Below are 20,527 nucleotides of genomic sequence, written 5' to 3'. Positions count from 1 at the left end.
AAATTAAATACCTTGAAGCAGAATGCCACCATTGGTAATGGAGGGCGTGGATTGCTTTCTTCTTTGCCTTGTTTTCTAAATTGCTTATGAGAAATTATTCAGAAACATACCTAATTTGGGAACAATGCTTAGTATAAACGTCTGCTATTATTAATCGATTATCTTCTGATAGATCTGCTAGTGGATAAAGTTGTTTATGTCTCGTGCATACGATTTATGCCGACGCTGGTACATTTCATAAGTCAGTGCAGGGCTATTTTTAATTTGAAGAAGCAGTTAAGCAGTCTCTGGAGGGAAGTCCCATTTTGCAAGCCTAGACACTGGGCAGATCTTAAGAATAGATATTTGCTGTTGTTCTTAGTATGTTACGTCTGTCATCCATGTTGACTTTTAGATTAGAAGCGATGTAGTTGTGACCAAGGAATTACTGTTCTTCCATTCACATGTGATAAAGTTGAGGCATAAAATCCTCTTGCCTAAGGAGTGATGTGTGGTTGGTTTATATCTCCTAAGGAATCTGTCCGGTGTTTGTAGTTTTGTTTTTACAACCTGTTGTTACTGCTGAGAGCACAGCAGGTATCTGTGATCTGGAGAAGACTGGAAGTATTTGGTGGATGGATCTTGCAGCTACCTTCATGCTGTTATTTTTTCCTTTCATCTGCAAGTATTCCCATTTAAAAACAACCCAACTTAGACCTTTTGTCAGCCGGTGGCAGGTGTGAAATGGTGAAGGCAACATCTGTGCAACTGCTTTCCTGATGCAGGTTTTTATGGATGCTTTCTTGGCAAAGGGTTGGGTTACTTCTGTCCTTCATCTTTTAACTGCCGTCCTTGGGCCAGCCCAAATTGCTTGCGTTAAAAATCGGCATAACTCAGGAGTAGTGTAAAATCAATCTTTTTAATTCTCGTGTAACATGATTGGAGCGGATCAGGTTTAATAAAGTTCACAGCAAATGAGCCAATATTTGAATCAAGGATCAAAGTACTTGGTGTTAGATAAGAAACTTCAAGGTTATGATTGGCTCGCTAATAACCTTGCTGGTGTTGTCTGAGTGCAGAACTTCATCATTTCAGGCTAATATTCCTTCTTTGTTACGACACTTATCTGTTCTCTGTCAGCTCTGACTGGCATTTGCGTCCAGCCCGAGCAGCGCTGGCAACATTTTGAATGCAGGATTTCCTGTTCTTCACTGTCTAGATTAGAGTTCTAGAAGTGCTTTCATTTGTAAGAAGTTTTTATTGTTGTTAAAGTGGAAGCATATGTGTTCAGTAACAAAAGCTTTTGTACGCTGATTTATATTAATAATATTTGTCTATTTTGTACACAGAAGTGAATATATATGTATATATGTAAATATACAGAGGAACAAATGTACTTGGTTGCAGAAGCCAAGTATTATAGTGAAGGACAATTGCTACCATTACATTTGAAAAAGGTGGATTAGATGTTTAGTTTTAATATTTCCTTGTGCCTTCTTTAAGCCCTTGCTGGTGATGACAAAGTTAGCTTCCCATGAAACGAGTCAGGGAGAGGCAGTATTTCAGAATGAAATTACATCAATATAGGCACGAGAAAATCAGGGTATAGCAAGTGTTGTGAGCTATGTGTGAGCTGCTGCCTGCAGGCTCACCTGCACTGAGCTCTTAGCTCCTGCACTAAGTAGGCCTTGCTGTCAGCTTTGCTTTTGTTGTGGAATGAGTATGGATGAAAGTATGTACCTGGACAGTCATTGCAGTGCAGCTGAGGCACAATGCTTTGTGTCAAAAACCTAATATAAAAACATATTTTGCTTGATGACATTGATTACAACAACTTATATGTGTTAGTCTCCCCTGCATGGGGCTCTTGTACCATGTGTGGCTTTGGATATGGTTAATGTACTCTTCAATTTCTTCCTGTGACATAAAGTAATTATTTTAATGTGAGTAATAATTAATTTCTATATTTTGGAATCAGAAGCACAGTTAGCATGTAGATTTGCAATGGCAGACTCTAGTTTAACTGTCAAGGGTGGTTATTCCATACATAAATCCTTTGCTGAGTTCTCTTCATGTGTGTTGTTACAGTGGCCTCATGCATCTATTTATGACATGCCTTTTTCTCCCTCCTTTTCCAGGTGAAGCAGGAGCTGTAGAAGGAAGACCTGGTGGCTCGCAACCATGCCGTTCCCTTTTGGCAAATCCCACAAGTCTCCTGCAGACATAGTGAAGAACCTGAAGGAAAGTATGGCAGTTCTAGAAAAGCAGGATATATCTGACAAGAAGGCAGAAAAGGTATGGATGGGGCTTTCAAGTTGTTAAACATTGATTAAATGGAAGAAAACAAAGAGGGAATTTACAGCTCTTTGCTCTGAACCAGTTACGATTTTTGTTATACTCCGATAAAGGACAGGCTGTGATGTACCTTTGGAATGGTGTACTTCGTGTTACTTGGCTTTGCATTTTTATGCCACTGGCAGCTGGTGTGATACTTAAAATATTTGTCTTGGAGTTGTAGGACATTGCAGGTGTTAATAAGCAGTTCAGTGATACAGAGTTCCCATGCTCATGCTCACTGTAGTAGCTTTATTGCTGGGCTTTTCTGCATGACCGTGTGAGTGGTCATAGAACAGAGTGGCTCTGTTGGGGAGACCAAGCAGCTTTGAGTCCCCGTGGCTATCAGTGGAGTATATACGTGTACCTTCTCTTTCCTGTGAGCTTTTTCTTCAGCCACAAGAAGATGGCAAGGCGTATGTTTCCTGTACTACTGCAGTGTTCTTTAAATAGGGTGGTTTGCTACTTCAGGATATGTACCTGTCTTTCAGGATCTCTGCCTTGCAACAGTCATTTACTTCTCAACTGGTAATCTGGATAGCTTCATTAAAAATTACCTGCACATTCAGCCTGCATGCAGCTGCTCCCTACATACCGACTTGTCTAAGAGGGGTTATTTACAGTTTAGATAAAGTTTTTCCTTCAAGCTCAGTACCAGTGCAAAGGCACCAACACTTCTTAGAAAAAAAAACAAAAACACCTGTGCTTCAAAATGAAGCACAAAACAAAATGACCCCCCTCCTTGTATCTGCCAGCTTCTGAAGCAGGCTGTGATATGCCCCTTGAATCCTCTCCCAGCAGTAACTGTTTCGTTAATGCCATTCTTGGCATCCTTACAGAGTCAAGCACGGAGGTTAGTCACAAACTTTTCCATGCTCGCCAGTACTTCTAAGCACAGTTCGGCCAGCCTCTGCACATTGTTTCATCCAGATTTGGTGCTACTCTTGAAAGTGCAAGAGAAGCTGGATATTAACTGTATCATCTTCATCCTGATCCTCTGTAGGATCAGCGTCTTATGCCCCAGTGTCAGGATGTGATGCGTTCCAGATTTCTTGTAGTGTACCATAGTGGTTTTTCCTAGATGCTTTCCTGTCTTGCTAGGGCTTTGTGGTCCTGTGCGGAGTGCATGCTCTCATCTCATTCTGCTCTTTATCTTAGCCTATGACAGAACGTTAGCACAAAAGCTGGGAGGGTTTTCATTAGCTGCTGCTTTTCTTCTTTATTCAGACAGGTGCCATGAGAAGATAGGTAGGTGCATTGTGAGGGGTGTGAGAATGGGACTTGGCACTGCCTCCTTTATCTCAACCTCACTGTTAATTCGTGGAGATGTTGAGGTCTGTATTCTTGTGTCATCTTTCCTTTTTGTGTAGATGTCTAATAAGAAACAGGCCAGCTTCATTCCTTTGTGCATAGCTGTGCACTGTATCACATGCCTTGTTCTTGGTGCTTTAAGTACAGATTATTACATACAACTGGCTTCTTGCTGGTCTTTAATCCCATACCTCCATCTTCTTTAAAGACCTCGTTTGTGAGCCATCTTTGGCAAGAAATAATGTACTAAGCCTGTATGGCTTCATCCCGTATTGTAGGAGGCTACACATTTTGCACAAAGGAGGAAAGATGAGACAAGTTCACCAGGTTAGATGTAAGAAGGGTTAAACACTGACAATCACAGGACTGAGGTGGGTGGTGCTGGCCTATGTCATCCTCATTATTCACAGAGGAGATCAGCTGCTGAATCTGAATTTTCACAATGTTCGTTCCTCTGTGTCCTTATGTGGGTTCTTCAGGAAATAATTGTTTTGCTGGCAAGCCAAGACATCTGCGAAGGTGACTGTGGCTGTAGCAGGTTATCTTGGGTTCTTAGATTTGCTGGTTTGACAGAGAAGGCTTTTCATTATATTACAAGCCGGTCAAATCTTCAGAGGTTTAACTCTGATTAAACATCTTGAATTCACACCCACTTCCTATCCAGTCTGTTAGCACATATGTAGCCAGTCAGATAACTACAGGGAGCTTTCAGGGCTGAGTATCCTGCTGCATGTGCAGTGTTTGCTACTTTCTATGGTGAGAACAGCCCTTTGGGTGTTACTTTTGTGTGTGTTACTTGTACGCTACATTGTATCTTAAATTAAGGATACACAGTTGCGTATCTTTATTACTCTTGAACATGCAGAACTTAAATTATATGTATCAATTAGACTGAAAACATCAGCATACCTGGAAGTGAACAAAACGTTTCAAAATTAATCATTTTAAATATTTCTTTTACAAAATTAAGTTCATTGTATTGTTTTATACGCTATGAGCTTTCAAAGACAAACCAGTACTTTTCTACTGCAGTATGACAGTGGTTTGCCTTTAATATGCAGTACAGGATAGTTGCTACCACGCAGTAGCAAGTCAGTGCTGTTCTGTTATGCACAGGGTGTGCTCTGACAGATTCCAAGCATGCCTGGAAATACAGATTTGTAAAAAAGAAATATATTAATAATTTTCCTTAGAAATTAAAGCTGTATTTAATTACCATTTTGAATGCCTTGGATTATTTACAGAAAAAGATGTGAAACAACAGAAGTGATCCTGATGCATCTTATGAAACATTCTACTCTGTAATACTGCAAGATTTGCTTTATAAATAGAAATCTGAAGCTTAGGAAGTGCATTCTAGTTGCATGTTAGTCTATATGTTTTTGAACTGTGTGCATAATAGGGAAAAATTAACCAGGTAATTTTCCAGGTCATTTTAAAACATTGTTTAGGTTTGCAGTACATAGGAAATGAGATTCGAAGTGCCTGCAGAAGTCAAACTGTGCCTCATTGCTGACAGTACCTCCCATACCATGGCTGAGTGACTGCTGACTGCACTTTGTTACTTAGGACAGAGGCAATAGATGGCCATCTTTTATTCTATTTGAAGGGTAACTTCAGGAAGTTGAAAAGACTAGTGACATCTGAAAAATGTTCAACAAAAAAGCTGTTAGTTTTCCTTCCTTTGCTTTCTTTTTCTTCTTCAGCAAGGAAAGTCTTTTCATATAAGTGGGACCTACTCGTGAGCTATTACATTAGTTAGTATTTTATTCTCATCTCTTCTTCCTCTTTGGCTTACGTTAGCATTTATTTTTATGCTGCTGTTTCATTTAATTTGTGGCGCACATTTACTGTCTTGAAGGTAAACATTTACTGACATAATAGACGTGTTCTTCCCTACCCTCTGACCTTGGTTTAACCTGCTCGTGGCAGCTTCATGTTTTGGCTTTCTGGTAATAGTTTCAGCCATGCTGTCAACTGATGGAGGTTGAGTGTTACAGAAAGAGGGAGGAAAAATAACCAACAACACACTTTTTTGGCTGAAATGAAATTCAGAAAGTCACGGTCTCTCTAGTTTAACCAGCTCAATTCAGCGGACAGAGTACAGTACAATGTGCTATTTTATGTGATTCATCTGTAAGGGGCAAAGGTTGTTGGTATTCTTTTTTCTCTTCTTTTTTTAATTGTTGGAAGTAGGGAGCGAGAAGACTGCCTTCTCTTCTAATGGAACTGGGCTCTGTGGCAGATGTCTGCTGACAACTGGCATAAGCATTTTTTGCCTTTAAACAAGTGGCACTGGTATACATCATCATGTGTTTACAGAACTGTATGCTATGTTTCTGTGAGAGTTTCAAAGTCCAATCCATTTAAACAGAGTTATTAAAATAGCATTTGCTGCTTCTGATCATTTTCTAGGATAGACAAAATGATCTCTAAACAGAGGCTCAAACTTGTAGGTAATTTACAGTAACAGCCACAGGCTTAGAGCCCACTGAGCATCACTGGTTTGTAAATAAAGGTGAGTATTTTGTCATAAAACTCAAGTATTGCAGCTGTACAAATCTAAATGAGGCATGTGGTATTTTGGGAATATCCATGAAATACCCTGGAGTATGGAATAAACCACAGTGGTTCGTAGCTGTAAAGATGTGCAACAAATTTTGGAATGACAGTCACACATATGACTTTGTGGAGTCTTATTTTTAAGTAATACCTTCCTATCACTGACATGAAGAAGAAAACACAGGAGTTTTTGTTTCCTCTGCTTCCTTTATTAGTTCTGTACTCTGACCTGCCATCAGATATTGTTCATTGTCTGACACCACTGAATGGATATCACAGTTTTATTTACGGCTCTGCCCTATGATTGCTCCTCCTCAGTACTGAGAACCTGTATAATGTACATATACATTCTGTATATATAACACATACCCTGTATGTATGTTCCATAAGAATACGTATGATTAATTCCAATTTTTTATTTTCAGTCCTTTTGAGTTTTAAAGTAGAAGAGGAAGGAATACAGAAATGGGATCTTCTACAGCTGTTGTGCATCAGAAAACATTAGTTGTTGATACAGTACTTACAGGGAAATGTCATATTTCTACATTTGTGTGGATCCAGAAGTCATAGTTGGGCAAAGTAGAAGCACTGGCACTTTTAACTGTGGGCATGTCCTCAGTGTTGCCATTGTCCTGCTTAAAACAGCTCCTAAAGCCTCAGCATTTTTTCTTCTCCCATCTTACTTCCTAAATTGGTGTGCAGGGGCAAACTACAGTAGAATACTTTATGGCTTCTTTCTCTTTCCTTGGTAGCAGTGCTTCAAGGGCATCTCTGTGTAGCCCTGTGTTTGACAGACATTCCTCTTCTTTTCCTAGTAAAGATGCATTTCTTCTGAATTATAAAGAAATAGACCAGTTGTGTGGCATAATGTGGCAAGCTGGCTTTCTCAGTCTACTTCTGTAGGAGATGCCATGCATCAAAGCAGTCGCAATGAACACTTCTTGCTGTCTTACAGAGTGCAGAAAATCCTGTGGAATTTAAATGAAGGAGCAGACAGCTGGGAGTTAGTGAGAAAATGGAGGCAGCGTGGAGTAGAAAGTTGTGGAGCAAAAAATGATCTAGTGTCTCCTTAAAGGTCACAGGCTCCTTCCTTGCATACCTAACAAAGCTGGAATGGCTTCAGCTTTAATAGCACATGGGTCATGCTTATGTCTCTCTAGATATAACCCACAGATGAGAAATCTTCCTACGTGTCCCTTACAAGACAGGCAATATCCAGAAAGTTCTCATTCTTTCCCTTTATTAGTTTTCCATGTGCTACCAAATGAATGCTTTAGAATACATGCATACCTTATTGTCAGATTCATCTAATTACTGAAAATGAATGCACTCACAGCCCATTCACACCTTTTAGGCACGTGAAGAATGAATGTAATACGGCCAAACCCATTATATCCGATAATCATTTTTCAGTGTTTTATCCCAAAGCTATGCTATACAAACATTTGCATTTGAAGTAGTTCTTCCCTCTCCCCTCCAAGATAACTATGCTTTTAGGATTCAGAAGTGAATGTTTAGAAGTGTTCTTGCAGATTTTGTTTACTTATATTTAAGAGATCTCTGCTTCCACTGCTAAGTGTTGCTCCAGTCCGGGGAGCCACAGGCATTCTTTGCACTGGCTTCCCAATGTGAGTAATGTCTCTCTTGATGTCTTCTGGACTTCAGATGGGAAGCTTCTGATGCTTCCATTTGTCCCTTTAATTGAAGTTTTCTATGGAAGACTGACTGTGGGTCCAGCTGCCAATTTGTTCTTGTATACCAAGAGAACTTGATACGGTTCTCTTCTGAGTTTCCCTTTGGAAAGGAAAGAATTGATTCATAGTGACTGTGGTGTGAAGCTGGTATTTGCCAGGAGATCCACAATGTGTAGAATCTACAGAAGGAGGGCAGGTGTCTCTCTGGGCAGCTTACTACACAAGCACACGTCTCTGTTGGGTTTTCCAGACTGATCCCATGTACCTCTGTTTTACAGAATGGAAATGCTGTCTGGTTCCTTTCATACTGTCACTATTCTTTAGGAGATTTTTGAATGGGAAGCTTAGAGGCATTGAAAAAGAAGAGATTTTACTTTTGATAACTTGTTAATTAAATTGCTTGTCATGTCTCTGCCTTGTTATTTTTTAATAGCACAGAACAACCTTATTTGCAGAAAGATTATTGTTTTCTTAACAGGTTGTCGTTTCCTGATTTATTTATTTATTCTCTGTCATGGAAGCGTGCGGTTGATAAGAATAATGATATGCAGTTACAAAGACAAATGGTATTCTCTATGCTCTATCTTATTTCTGTTTTCCTCTGTTTTCTTCAGGCCACTGAGGAGGTCTCAAAAAACCTTGTTGCCATGAAGGAAATCTTATATGGCACAAATGAAAAAGAGCCACAGACAGAAGCTGTGGCACAGCTTGCTCAGGAGCTGTACAACAGTGGTCTCCTTAGTACCCTTGTAGCTGACTTGCAGCTAATTGATTTTGAGGTAAGAAAATTGATGTTTAGTGTATTGTATATGTTAAAATGAATGCATCTGAATTCCTGTCACTTCCATTGGTTTTAAACATCCTTTGATATGCAGCTTTTGTTTTCTAGCCAGGACAAAGCCAGGAGAAAGGGAACTGAATATCCCAAACTATCTAGGAAATAAAGCAAATACTGAATACAGATTCAGTGATTTTAGGCACATAATCTGCCCAGAATGGAAGTAGATAAACCACTGCACCTGATGCTATGATTCTGTTAAAATTAGGGCATAATCCTTAATTATTGTACTAATACCTCTCTGAACACAAGCTACGGTACTGCATGCCATGTCTGTGTTCTCATCTTGTTAAATTAAATTACTTTGAAAAGAAACCAACCGTAACGTTTTTGAAGAATTTTAATGATGTGAGGTAAAGCTGCTCCTTTAACTAAGTCTCCAGTTTTTCTCTCTTTGGAAATGATGCAACCTATTTCTTTCTTCTTACTATTTTTTATTTATATATTAAAAAGCCACAGTATTTTATTGGTTACTTCAAAATAGCAACACATAAAGTCAAATGTGTCTCCATACAAACCTCTGTCTGACATTTGTCATCACATCACATAGAATAATTCAGTTCCCAGCTCCATAGAGAGAAACTACCCCATTTAGTTACAAGGAATTGCAATACAATTGGATTTTTCTGTTTTCCCTAAGGTCCCACAAGAACTGTGTGGCTGTCCAGGAAAGGAGCCAAAGCCCATGTATCGCACTCCACAGCCTTGACCATAAAGGCCATACCACTTAAGATTGCTTAAAGACACTATTGTTCATGACCAAGTTGTTCATGATGCAAGCAGAACAGTTTCAAGTCCTATTGTAGCATGACAGTCCCCAAATAATAACTTTCTTCCCTGTTCTTTTCCTCTTGCCCCTCCACCCCACCCATAACTGCCTCTGATTTGTGTTCAATTGTAATATGGTTGTATTTTATTTTCCCCCCTCTACCCATGCAAATGTTTACAGCAAACATAATACATTCAGGTTGTTAAGTAAGCAAGGAGACCTGGGAAAGTTGAGATACAGTGTTGAAATATGACAGCCTTTAATTGCCAAAGAAAGGAAATCATGAAACGTCATCTGGATTCTGCTGACCTCTAGATTCTTATCAGCTTCATGTTTACTCAGCTCAGTTTTTAGAGAAGGAAACATTCATTATCTGCTGGTGATGAAGAATGATAACAGTTTGTACAAGCTTGCTCTCATTAAAGAGAGCTATTCATTTTATTCTAAGGGGACTTAAGAAGATTGCAAGTAGTTTCCTGCTTTAGACTTTCTGCTACTTTGTTACACAAGGATATTATCTTTTCCCCTTGAGAAACAAGTCATTCACATTGCTTTCCAGGCTGGGCCTTGTCTGCTTTTTAAGGATGGGGTCTGGCAGACCGCCCAGCTATTGTTTTTCTTAGAATTAATGTCAACACACCTGTGCCCCAGACCTGCACTAGCTTCCCATCTAATACAAAGTCATCAGATATTGGTGTTCATATCCCAGAACTCTGTGATTTGGAATTTACTGTATTTGAAATGATTTTTCTATTAGAGAGATAGAAACTTTATTTCCTGCTGGCTCTTAAACTTGAGGGTTGAGTTTAGCGTTTGGTACTTCCTTTGCCTCTGTAAAGCTTGAAATTAGTCAAAGATGAAGGAAATACCATCTTTTTTTGGTCAAAACTCTGCTCTTCTTGAAGACATCTAACAGAGAAGGGACCGTTTACTCAGACTCTTGAACAGTATCATGTATTTGAATGTGAACAGAATGGTTAAAAAAACCACAAACACAGGCAAAAACTTCATGTTTTTTAATCTTGTAATTAGAAACTGTGACTTTAAGAATCTTGCTGGGCCTGGAAGACCTGTTTAAAATGATATTCGTGCCTGGAAGATTTCTTTCCAAGTAGAGCAGTGCACAAAACCATCTACTTAGCAAAGCTATGGAGTTTTCAGCTATCACCCCATGTGTGCCCATAGGAGAGATGACATCCCTTGTAGAATTGTATTCTTTGTTCTTGCTGGTTTTGAAACGGAGAGGGGGGAAAAAAATAAAGCAAACAAAAACGCCTTTTGCATGAGGGAGCCTGAATCCTTGTGCTGGGAAGACAATGCCAGCACAGTTGTACTCTCACCTCTTGCAGTCGTGACCACTGGCACAAGGGCCGGTGCCTGTTTGCCCTTGTTAGCCATGAAGTCACTTAGCAGTGTGTGCTGCTTAACAATAACTAGGCTTGGAATTACCGTGTACCGCTATCAGTTCACTTAGGTGAATAATACAGAAATGCTGTTTTTGCTGCTGAATCCAAAGGAAATAGTGAGATGTAGAGCAAAATTGACAATGTTAGTGAATGAGAGTTGATGTCTGTATTATGTGGAGGTTGAGTAAAACAGCCTGGAACACTGCTCTACTCATTTCAGAACAAAGAGTGCTGGTGTTGCTTTGGGCTGGCTTGCAACGGAATTGTAATTGAGAAAACAAGCATTTACAAACAAACTCTTATATCCTGAAAACAACAAACCCTCAAATGGCCCGTGGTAATTCACAAACATGCCATTTGGAAAACTGCAGCCCTCCTACGTTTGTTACAAATGTTTGGGGTTTTTTCCTTACACAGTCTTCCTTACATTGATTAGAAAACTGAACTAGCTCTGACTAACGGTTGCTAATTAATTATACCTTGAATTTTACTTGATAACTTGTTAATGTGACACATGGAATTTATGATACCGGGTAGATAGGGATTGTCAAGAAAAATGCTTTGTGTTTGGTCTTTGTGTGTATGGCATCCAGGAATCCTTCCTGTGGAGCTGCTTAACAGCATTACTTGCAAGTCCAGCTGTAGCACAGGTTTGCCTGGGTATATTTTGGGTTACAGCTAACAGGACATAGCCTCGAAGTTATCTTTTTGGCAGTTTCAGATTGCAAGTTAAGTGCACAGATCTGGCTTTTAAATGATGTATGTGAATGATGGAGAAAGTGCTCATGTTTATCATCAGCTTTTTGTCCATACCAGTTTGGCATCTTTACCTGGTGCTAATGTTGTGTGTATAATTTGTGCTGAATTCCAGCATCTGGTTCTCATTCATGCTGCTGTGTCTGTTGAAAAATGTGAGACTTGTATTTTAGGTCAGTGGGTCTCTTTGTAGTTCTTAACTAATGGTTTTTCCTCCAAAAGTGTCAGTTTTAAATAGAATGTTAACACCGCAGGCAGAAGTGCCTTAACGAACCATGGATGGTGGCATTGTGCCTTCCCAGAGAACGGAGTGGGTAATGGAATGTTGAGGACATTGGTATGAATGCATGAGGTGATACTGTGTAATTACTATTTGGATAGAGGCCTTGAATACTGTGCTGAACTATTTGTGTTTCTGACAGGGCAAAAAGGATGTCGCCCAAATCTTCAACAACATCCTCCGAAGGCAAATTGGTACAAGAACTCCCACAGTTGAATACATCTGCACTCAACAGAATATATTGTTCATGCTATTAAAAGGGTATGTATGCTGTCAGGCTTGAATATACTTTTTAATGAAATCAGAAGTTTTTAGTGTCATGGAGAAGCACTGAGTTCTGAAATGTTTTTTTCTTCCCTTGTGGTGTGCTTGATTCTGTTGTTCTTGTCTAAGGGCTACTTCCCCTAAGGAAAGGAAAATCTGAGTAATAAACACCAGATATGTACTTCTGCATGATATATGGCTGAAAACTGAGAACTGATAGTAACTTAAATTATTCTTAGTGGGGTATTGCAAACATTCTCCTTTTGGTGTATTATATCATCCTATTGAAGTTATTTCCTTCCGAACTTACTCATTTCTCAAATATTAAGTGGTGGGTTTGTTTGGGGTTTTTTTTGTTTGTTTGTTTTATCTTTTAACCAGTGTCCCTTCCAGTTCCCCGTCCTATTCCCTGCTTTTTGCTTGCCTTACGCGTGTTATTTGTAGTGATTCATACTCCTGCGGTCACAGGACCAAACAAAGGATGACTCAGGGTACACAGTGAGTGCCAGGCTACTCTTTCTTCCTCTCTTCTTGTATTTTTTCTGGTGCTGGGTATTGGAGAGCAGCGCCACACTGAAGACATGTTTGCACACCACAAGTTTTGGATCTCAAATGTGAAAGCAGAAATGTATTTTCAGAGCTTTCTTGTTAAAATAAGATTTTCTTATGAATTGACAACATGCTCTCTCCATATAAAAAATAATTGCCCACATTTCTATTAGCATTAATAAGCAAAGTTTGTAAACTGGTATCCCAATGTGTTATTTTAGGATAGAATGTTCATCAATATTCAAATAACAAAACACAAAAACATGTTCTTGGAATGTTCTTTCAAGTGTTCATTTTATCTCCTGTGTTAAAGCTGCTGGGTAGGGTTACTTCAGTGAGCTGCTCTGGTCTGCAGCTGGGAAGTACTGATTCCACTTGCTGGGATAGCAGGGGGATAAAGGAAAGGGTCATGCTTTCCAATAAGACATTTGCCTACGTTATTGTGGTAGCCCTGAGATGTGAAGCTAATCAAATATACGAGGTACGAGGGTACGAGGAGATTTTCTTGTAACACTGTGTAAGATGTGCGGTGCTGGAGGTGCTTTGATTTTATTCATCTTTTTCCTGTGCTGCAGCAGTGATTCTGGGAAGAAGCAAGATTTAGATGGTAGAAGGACAAAATGACTGTTAGTTGTGACATAATATGAAAGAGAATATTGGTTCAGTACTTCTTCAAAGCAATTTAATGTGAAGCTGAGTTTGAGATGCAGAGAGATGGAACTACTTTCTCAGCATGCTCTTGTTGAAATGTGACTGAATGAGGGCTGCAACACACTTGTCCTAATTTTTATACTGTGTTGTCACTCTTCAGAGAGATCGCTGAAACACATTTGTAAGCCAGGATATTTGAAATGGGCATTTAATTAGCTTTAATGACTGCAGTGTTACATCTGGAATCTATCTGAGTCAAATTTATGCAAATTTAAACTCTGTGGTGAGTTACAAAAAGTCCAGTGGATTCCAAGATTTCATGACAAGTTAAATAGGAAAGTATAGCAACGTTTAATGTGAAAATTGATTCATAAGCAAATGGTTTTGTGTGTTAATTTAATTAGTGCTTAGCACTCACAATGATGCATTGCTCCAGAAGTATGTTGGTGAATTTCAATCAGCTTCTGATGAATTGGGACCAAGGCCTTCTTGGGTGGGAGGTGAAAAGTCATATAAGGGACTTTAACCGCTTCAGAAGCAGATGTGTAAGGGTAGCCACAACTTCTCTGTGGATCAGGATAGCTTACATTACAACTTGCTGAGGTTAGTTTCAGGAAGGCAGGCCCACATTCATCCAGTTTCCTGCTACTAGTGTGCTTGGGAACACTAGGAGCTAGTAGCAAACACTGGGGCTTTATTGTTTTCATCAAAATAGTGATGGGCCTGGTGGTGATGGACTGACGGTTGGACTTGATGATCTTAGTGGTCGTTTCCAACCATAATGATTCCTTAATTCTATGGGTGTGTTCCAGAAGGTTCTTGTCAGAAGCTGCAGATACTCTGCCTAGGGCAGTGAAGACTCAGCTGCAGAGAATGGTGTTCAGTAACACCCTCAGATCAGGGGACACTGCCAACAGCTCAAGCTGGAAGCCCATATAGAGTTAAGCTGAGAAATGGCTTCATGAAAGAGTGGCCATGATCATAAGTCTGGTATTAGCGACCATTTAGCAATCAAAGCTGAAACTAAGGATAGACTTGTGTAAATTTTGTTGGGTAGAACCATGCAGCTTTCCCAGGTGTCTGCAAGTGAACCAATGTGAGAAGAAGAAAAAAAAAAAGGAACCAATTTTGAGTATGAGGAAAATATTTTTCAGTGTTCTCATTTTATAAAAGCAATTTGTGTTGGTAATAACTTGACAATAAAGCAGCAGTGATTTCAGTAATACTTCAGGTAAGTATTTTAAAGTGAAATTTAATACAGAAACAAGTACCTCTGATGCTCTGAATTTCTGCTTATGTGATAGCACAGCAGATTGTAATTGGCAAGGTAGCGTTTTGAAGGCACCTGTAAAGAACCTGCGGGTTTTCTATTACCTTGTTTTAAACAGGTACGAATCTCCAGAAATTGCTCTAAATTGTGGGATAATGCTCAGAGAATGCATCAGACACGAACCGCTTGCTAAAATCATCTTGTGGTCAGAACAATTCTATGATTTCTTCAGATACGTGGAAATGTCGACATTTGACATTGCTTCAGATGCGTTTGCCACATTCAAGGTAACTTCTATACAGTATTTAAATAATTTCTGTGGTCCCCCAAAACACCCCCAAGAAAACAAAAGTAGTTACAGGACTGTGAGCATGATATTGATCAGTATCAAATAGTGGCTCTTAACCTCTCAATTGTGTGTAGTTCTGTACAGTGAGTGTAGCTTTGATTCATGAATGTCGTTCTTCAGTGCTAATTCTACAGGCCTGTGTTAGTCGACACAAAACACAGCAGACTTTTCCTAACTGATGCCAAGGCCCTTAGGAATGCACAAGCCTTGTGTACCAAAGTTTATTCAGAACATATGTGTAACGCATAACTATTGTAGTAAAAATACTGTTTTTGTGCTGTTTTACAGGACTTACTTACAAGACACAAGTTGCTAAGTGCAGAATTTTTGGAACAGCATTATGATAGGGTGAGTGAATACATTTTATTGTTGAGAGTTTTGTAGTGCTGTGTGTCTTCAAAGAAGAAGAATCTGTGCTTTCTTTCCTTTTTTAAATGCCTTTGGGTAATTTACATGCAATATTAAACCAAATGAAATCAGTCAATTTCTGCCACAGAGATTAAATTAACGTTAGGACTTTGCTATTGAATGTTAGGACTGTAACGAGAGGCTGAGGCAAAAACCTAATTCAGTGAGAAGGCGTTTGTTCCACTAGAGGGAACCCTTTCCCAGGCTATTTCCTTGTGTGTACACGTGTGACAACTAAACATTGTGAGATCATCCTTGTCCTCCTCCTGGGACTGCTGCAGTTAATGAGCATTGTTCAGTACCAGGAACTGCTCTAGTTTAACTAATAGTGACATAACTGCCTCTAACACTTTGCAATCTAAACTCTGAAGCCTCCTCAATTATTTTTAAAGCATTTACAGTAGTGGCTCAGGGAAACTACTGAGATTTCAGATTTGGCTTGTGATTTTGTTTGCAAATTTCCATCTCCTCCAGCTTTTTATAGTAATTTAGTATAAGAGTACTTGTAACACTTGAAAAGGTCTTAACCATTCTCTTTGTCCTGTGTTTAGTTCTTCAGTGAATATGAGAAGTTACTTCATTCAGAAAACTATGTGACAAAGAGACAGTCACTTAAGGTAATGATGCAGTTTTATGTTCTTCAGAGCAAAGTTAGAGAGTGCCTTTAATTTCAAATGAGTTGGCTAAATGAAACAACAAGTAACTGCTTTGGGTAATATTTGATTTGTATCTTGAGATCAGTTAATTTCCTATAGTCCAGTCCTGCCATAATTCAGTGTCTAGCACACACCAAGTCATTTCTTCCTCCATGCAGAAGTGACTCAATGGAAGAGTTTATTTCTGTTATTTTTTTTTTTCAGATTTTGTTTTTCCCCTTCAACAAATCTGACTAAATTATTTATGAACTGAAATTGATTAAATACATATGATTTATTTGTTAAATAATCTAAAAGAGGGGCTCACGTGATGTAATTAGTGCAGTACTAATTTAAGTTAGTCGGAAATACCGATTATAACTGTTGTATATGTGCCAATTTGTAGCAGAGGTTTTCACCTTTGTTTTGCATCCTCCCTGGATAAAATGGGTAGTGAAAGAAGTAGAAATATTTCTCATTTGGATTGCCAGCTCCCTTTTCTTACCAGACTCTTTAGGTTGATGTGAAGTATTTTTTCTTAACAGAAAAAATAATGAAGTTGTGGGGGGAAAAAAGCATCAAAAAGATTATGGTTTTTTTCTTAATTTCAGTTCCAATTCATAACAAAGGGAGAATAAAAGGAGATTTTGCAGTTCCCTGTTGAAAAAAGGCGTGTTTGAGTTCCAATCTTTCTGCTTTTACAGAGCAGTGTTGGTTACTCAGTGTGTTTGAAAGTACTTACGAACAGGTTCTGTCATCTCTTCTTTCACCTTTTCACTTCTAGCTTCTTGGTGAGTTATTATTGGACAGACACAACTTCACGATTATGACAAAATACATCAGTAAACCTGAAAATCTCAAACTAATGATGAACCTTCTACGAGACAAGAGTCGTAACATTCAGTTTGAGGCCTTTCACGTGTTTAAGGTAAATTTAAGAACAACCATATACACACACACAAATATACACAAACAAAATGAAAAGAAAGCTCCACTAAAACAGCAACCAAACAAAACCCACCAGGAGTTTGTTTAGTAAACTGCTTAGCTGAGCCTCAAATGAAGTGCAGCAGGATAAGGAGGAATCCATTGTTTTAGGGAAGCGTGAATTATCTTGGAGGTCTAAAGTGTTTTTGTCGTACTGTGTGACACTATAAAGAACAGCAATGTTTTGAGCAATTCAGCTGAATTTCAAAGCCTAATTGTTGTTTACGTGTTATAAAAAGGTCTGTTCTGACTTAGCAGCATACAGGCAAATAACGGAGAGCTTACAGTAACAGCTTGGAGTATAAAAGTTTTTAGTAAACTTGAATATACCCGTCTGATGTCATATGTAATATGGAATGATGTGTTTGCCACAGTTAAATTAACTGTGGAATGTCTGAACTGGCTTCTGCAGAGGGTACTGTGTCTAACAGCTCCCACAGCCTGAATTTACTGCAAATACTGGTGTTTGATTTATGTTCTGATTTAAAAAATTAAATCAGTTCTGGAATAAAACTTTGATTTACTTCCTTTTCTGTATACAATTTGGAATATTGAATAACTAAAATGTCATTTATGGTCATCCCTGTTTTGTTGGTTAGGTTTGTTTATTTATCTAGGCCTCCTGTTTCCCACTATTACACTGAATGCCTTTTATTGTCTTGCAGGTGTTTGTAGCCAACCCTAACAAGACGCAGCCTATATTAGACATCCTTCTAAAGAACCAGACCAAACTCATTGAGTTCCTCAGCAAGTTTCAGAATGACAGGACCGAGGACGAACAATTTAATGATGAGAAGACCTATTTAGTTAAACAGATCAGGGATTTGAAGAGACCAGCACAGCAAGAAGCTTAATCTCCAGTAAACCCCTATAATATTAAACCCAAATTCAGCAGTTGCTGTTAGATATTCAGCATCAGGCACTCTTATCGATTCATGAGGAACATTACTGCTAATCTGCTGTTCAGTGAACGGTTTTTGTTTTTCTTTTTTTCTTCCTTAGTCCAAGTTGAAAAACATAGCTGCTGCTTTCTTGCACAATGTGGACTTTCTTGATATTTGTGTCATTTCAGAATTCAAAGACACTGCTTGTTTTATGAGCCCTGAAAAGAAAGATTCTAGGTTCATGAACGCAAACATATAGATAATAGTTTGGTTTAGGAAAGAAGGTATTAATGTAGTTAAGTAAAAGGTTGCATGCTTGCAAATCTGAATAAATCTGTATGTTTGCACTTACCTTGTTTGAGATACGAGCACAACGTGACCTGTGCATACCTGGCACCATAGTATAAGATTACATGCCTTGATTAAAAAAAAATAAATAAATTGTGCAGTGCTTTATTTGTAATCAAAGGGGAAATGTATCTAAGATGTGAGCTTGTTGGGATAAACAGTTGTCTTGCAAATAAACTGATATTGAAACTTAGCAACTTTTAAAAGAGTGACATCTCAAGGTCCATAAGGAAAATGTATATATGCCTTTCACTGCTTTCTAGGTTTTTTGGACATGATTTGATTTTTCTGGGAATCGACTTGTAAACTTGGAAATATGTTCTAAGGGGTTTTGTTAATTTTGCTTTAAAGGTATTTCAGACAGTAGACCTAGCAGTGACATTTTGCGTTTCATTTCAACGATGCTTGCTGGTTTCTTTTGTATATAACTCCTAGGCTGCTCATTTCTTTAAAATATGATTTAATTTGTACAGCAGAGGAATGTTATTGTATTAGTCTGTAACTATTACCTAATATTGAGTTTTGCAAAATGAATGCTCATATGTAATTGAATACTTCAGATCACATGGAAATGCTGATTTAACGATCCTAAGTACTGCAGCATTAAAAGAAAAAAGCCACCAACAAATTCTCTGTACTCACCTAATGGGGTGCCATCAATTAGGCTAGGCTGACCTAGAGAACTGGAACCCTATCTACTAGAATCTTACCAGATAACATTGGCCTTACTCGATTAAACTAGTGTTGTGCTCACCAGATCTGCAGATGGCAAAATGTGATGCTAAATTAAGACGGATTCTTCTCACTTCTGGGGAGCCTGCAGTGCATCGTTCCTGTCTTACAATAGTTAACTCAGTATGTAGTTGTGTGAGTGAATGAACTGATTCCCTCTGACTTCAAGAACCATAATTATATAGATGTCCTAGAGTAACAAAATGATTTTCCTTTGTTGATTTTGTTCTTTAATGCTGCAAACTATCAGTATTTATAAAAACAAAAAAAACCAACTGATTTTGCACCATTTTTTTGTTACTGTGACCATACAAAAGGAATCTACTAAATATAGCTAAACGATGTTATTGAAGTTGTATTTATCCATCATATAGTAATGCTAAGATCACAACCTACCAAGCGTATGGATTGGAGTCTGAAAGTTCAAATTCTGCATGGCTGAATCTGATTGAGAATGCTATAGAAAATGTTTGTTGCTTCCTGTCCTCTTCCTAATTAAAATATTCCACAGTCAGCAAGATGAAACTCCTTAAGTGACATTTAAAGCCAGTTTGAAAGCCTTCACAAGGGAAGCTGGGTAGCTCCAGAAAATCGAGCCTTTTCACCCAGTAGTTTAAAATTGCTCTTAACATTTTAATTGGCCTTTTTCAGGTCCTGTAATGTCCTTTGCAAACGGGTTCGTTTTGCCTACTGGGAGGAAAAGAGCTGACTATTCCTGGGCATTGCTTACGTGAGCAGGCAGAATTGGCCACAGGATGGTATTGTAGTTCAGGACTAACAGGTTATTACTTGGTTTATCGTAGCTGAATGGAAGATGTTGTTTGCCAAGTTACCATAAGGCTTCCTCTTTAGAAAAGCATAGAAGTGTTATATATGCAAAGATGTGAAAACATTTGGACTGGGATGTAGGTTACTCTGTCTTAGGTCTTGGAAGTAATGGCTAAGGTAACTTCTTTAATACGTGATAACGTTTGAAAGTTGGCTTTCGGAAAGAACTTGTATGAAATTAAAGCTCATTTGACGTGCTTTTCGTATTGAAAAAGACCCAGCTGTTGTTGTGGAAGTGGTTTCTTATCTGCTGGAAGGCTGAAGGATATTACTACAACTTATTGAAATGTGAGCGGGTTTTGATTTTGTGCTTTTTTTTCTTTGTTTTTTTTTCTTTTCCTTCTTAAATAAGAGATGTACACAATTGTAATTCTACTTCCGTGGTAGCATTTCATTTCTCCTGAGGAAAATGCGTTTCTTATCCGAACAAAAAAAAGAAAATCTGGCTGGCCCCATAATTTAAATTGAAATAAAATTTTGAAGAAAAAGGTGTGCTTTGTGCTTTGCTGTGTTTCTGAAGGCGGCGCGTTTCTTCTGGCTCAGAACCTTTGTGCCTTTGTTGCCTCAGAGGTGTTTGATGTTCTCACCTTTACATATTACATCATTCTATATAATGAAAAGCTCTGGCTTATAAAAATCTTTCTGAGGGTCTGAGGTGCCGTATTGGAGATCTAATCAGTTTTCATTAATTAT

At 38.5% G+C, this 20,527-nt stretch overlaps 1 protein-coding gene across 2 annotated transcripts in view; it reads left to right on the top strand.

Moving 5' to 3' along the window:
• CAB39 (calcium binding protein 39) overlaps positions 1-20,324 on the top strand; it is a 31,475-nt gene extending 11,151 nt beyond the window's left edge. Inside the window, exons 2-9 of one of the 2 annotated variants that reach the window (XM_015871223.2) lie at positions 2,118-2,274; positions 8,495-8,659; positions 12,072-12,190; positions 14,782-14,950; positions 15,301-15,360; positions 15,972-16,037; positions 16,840-16,983; positions 17,708-20,324. In XM_015871223.2, coding sequence (XP_015726709.1) covers positions 2,161-2,274; positions 8,495-8,659; positions 12,072-12,190; positions 14,782-14,950; positions 15,301-15,360; positions 15,972-16,037; positions 16,840-16,983; positions 17,708-17,896 — 1,026 coding nt within the window. In that variant the 5' untranslated portion in view covers positions 2,118-2,160 and the 3' untranslated portion in view covers positions 17,897-20,324. The remainder of the gene's footprint in view (positions 1-2,117; positions 2,275-8,494; positions 8,660-12,071; positions 12,191-14,781; positions 14,951-15,300; positions 15,361-15,971; positions 16,038-16,839; positions 16,984-17,707) is intronic. The other variant, XM_015871224.2, reaches the window with a different exon arrangement.
• Positions 20,325-20,527: the final 203 nt, after the last annotated feature.

This window comes from Coturnix japonica, chromosome 9 (genome assembly GCF_001577835.2).
Source record: "Coturnix japonica isolate 7356 chromosome 9, Coturnix japonica 2.1, whole genome shotgun sequence".
Taxonomy (NCBI): domain Eukaryota; kingdom Metazoa; phylum Chordata; class Aves; order Galliformes; family Phasianidae; genus Coturnix; species Coturnix japonica.
This window is presented reverse-complemented; position numbering and strand designations above follow the sequence as displayed.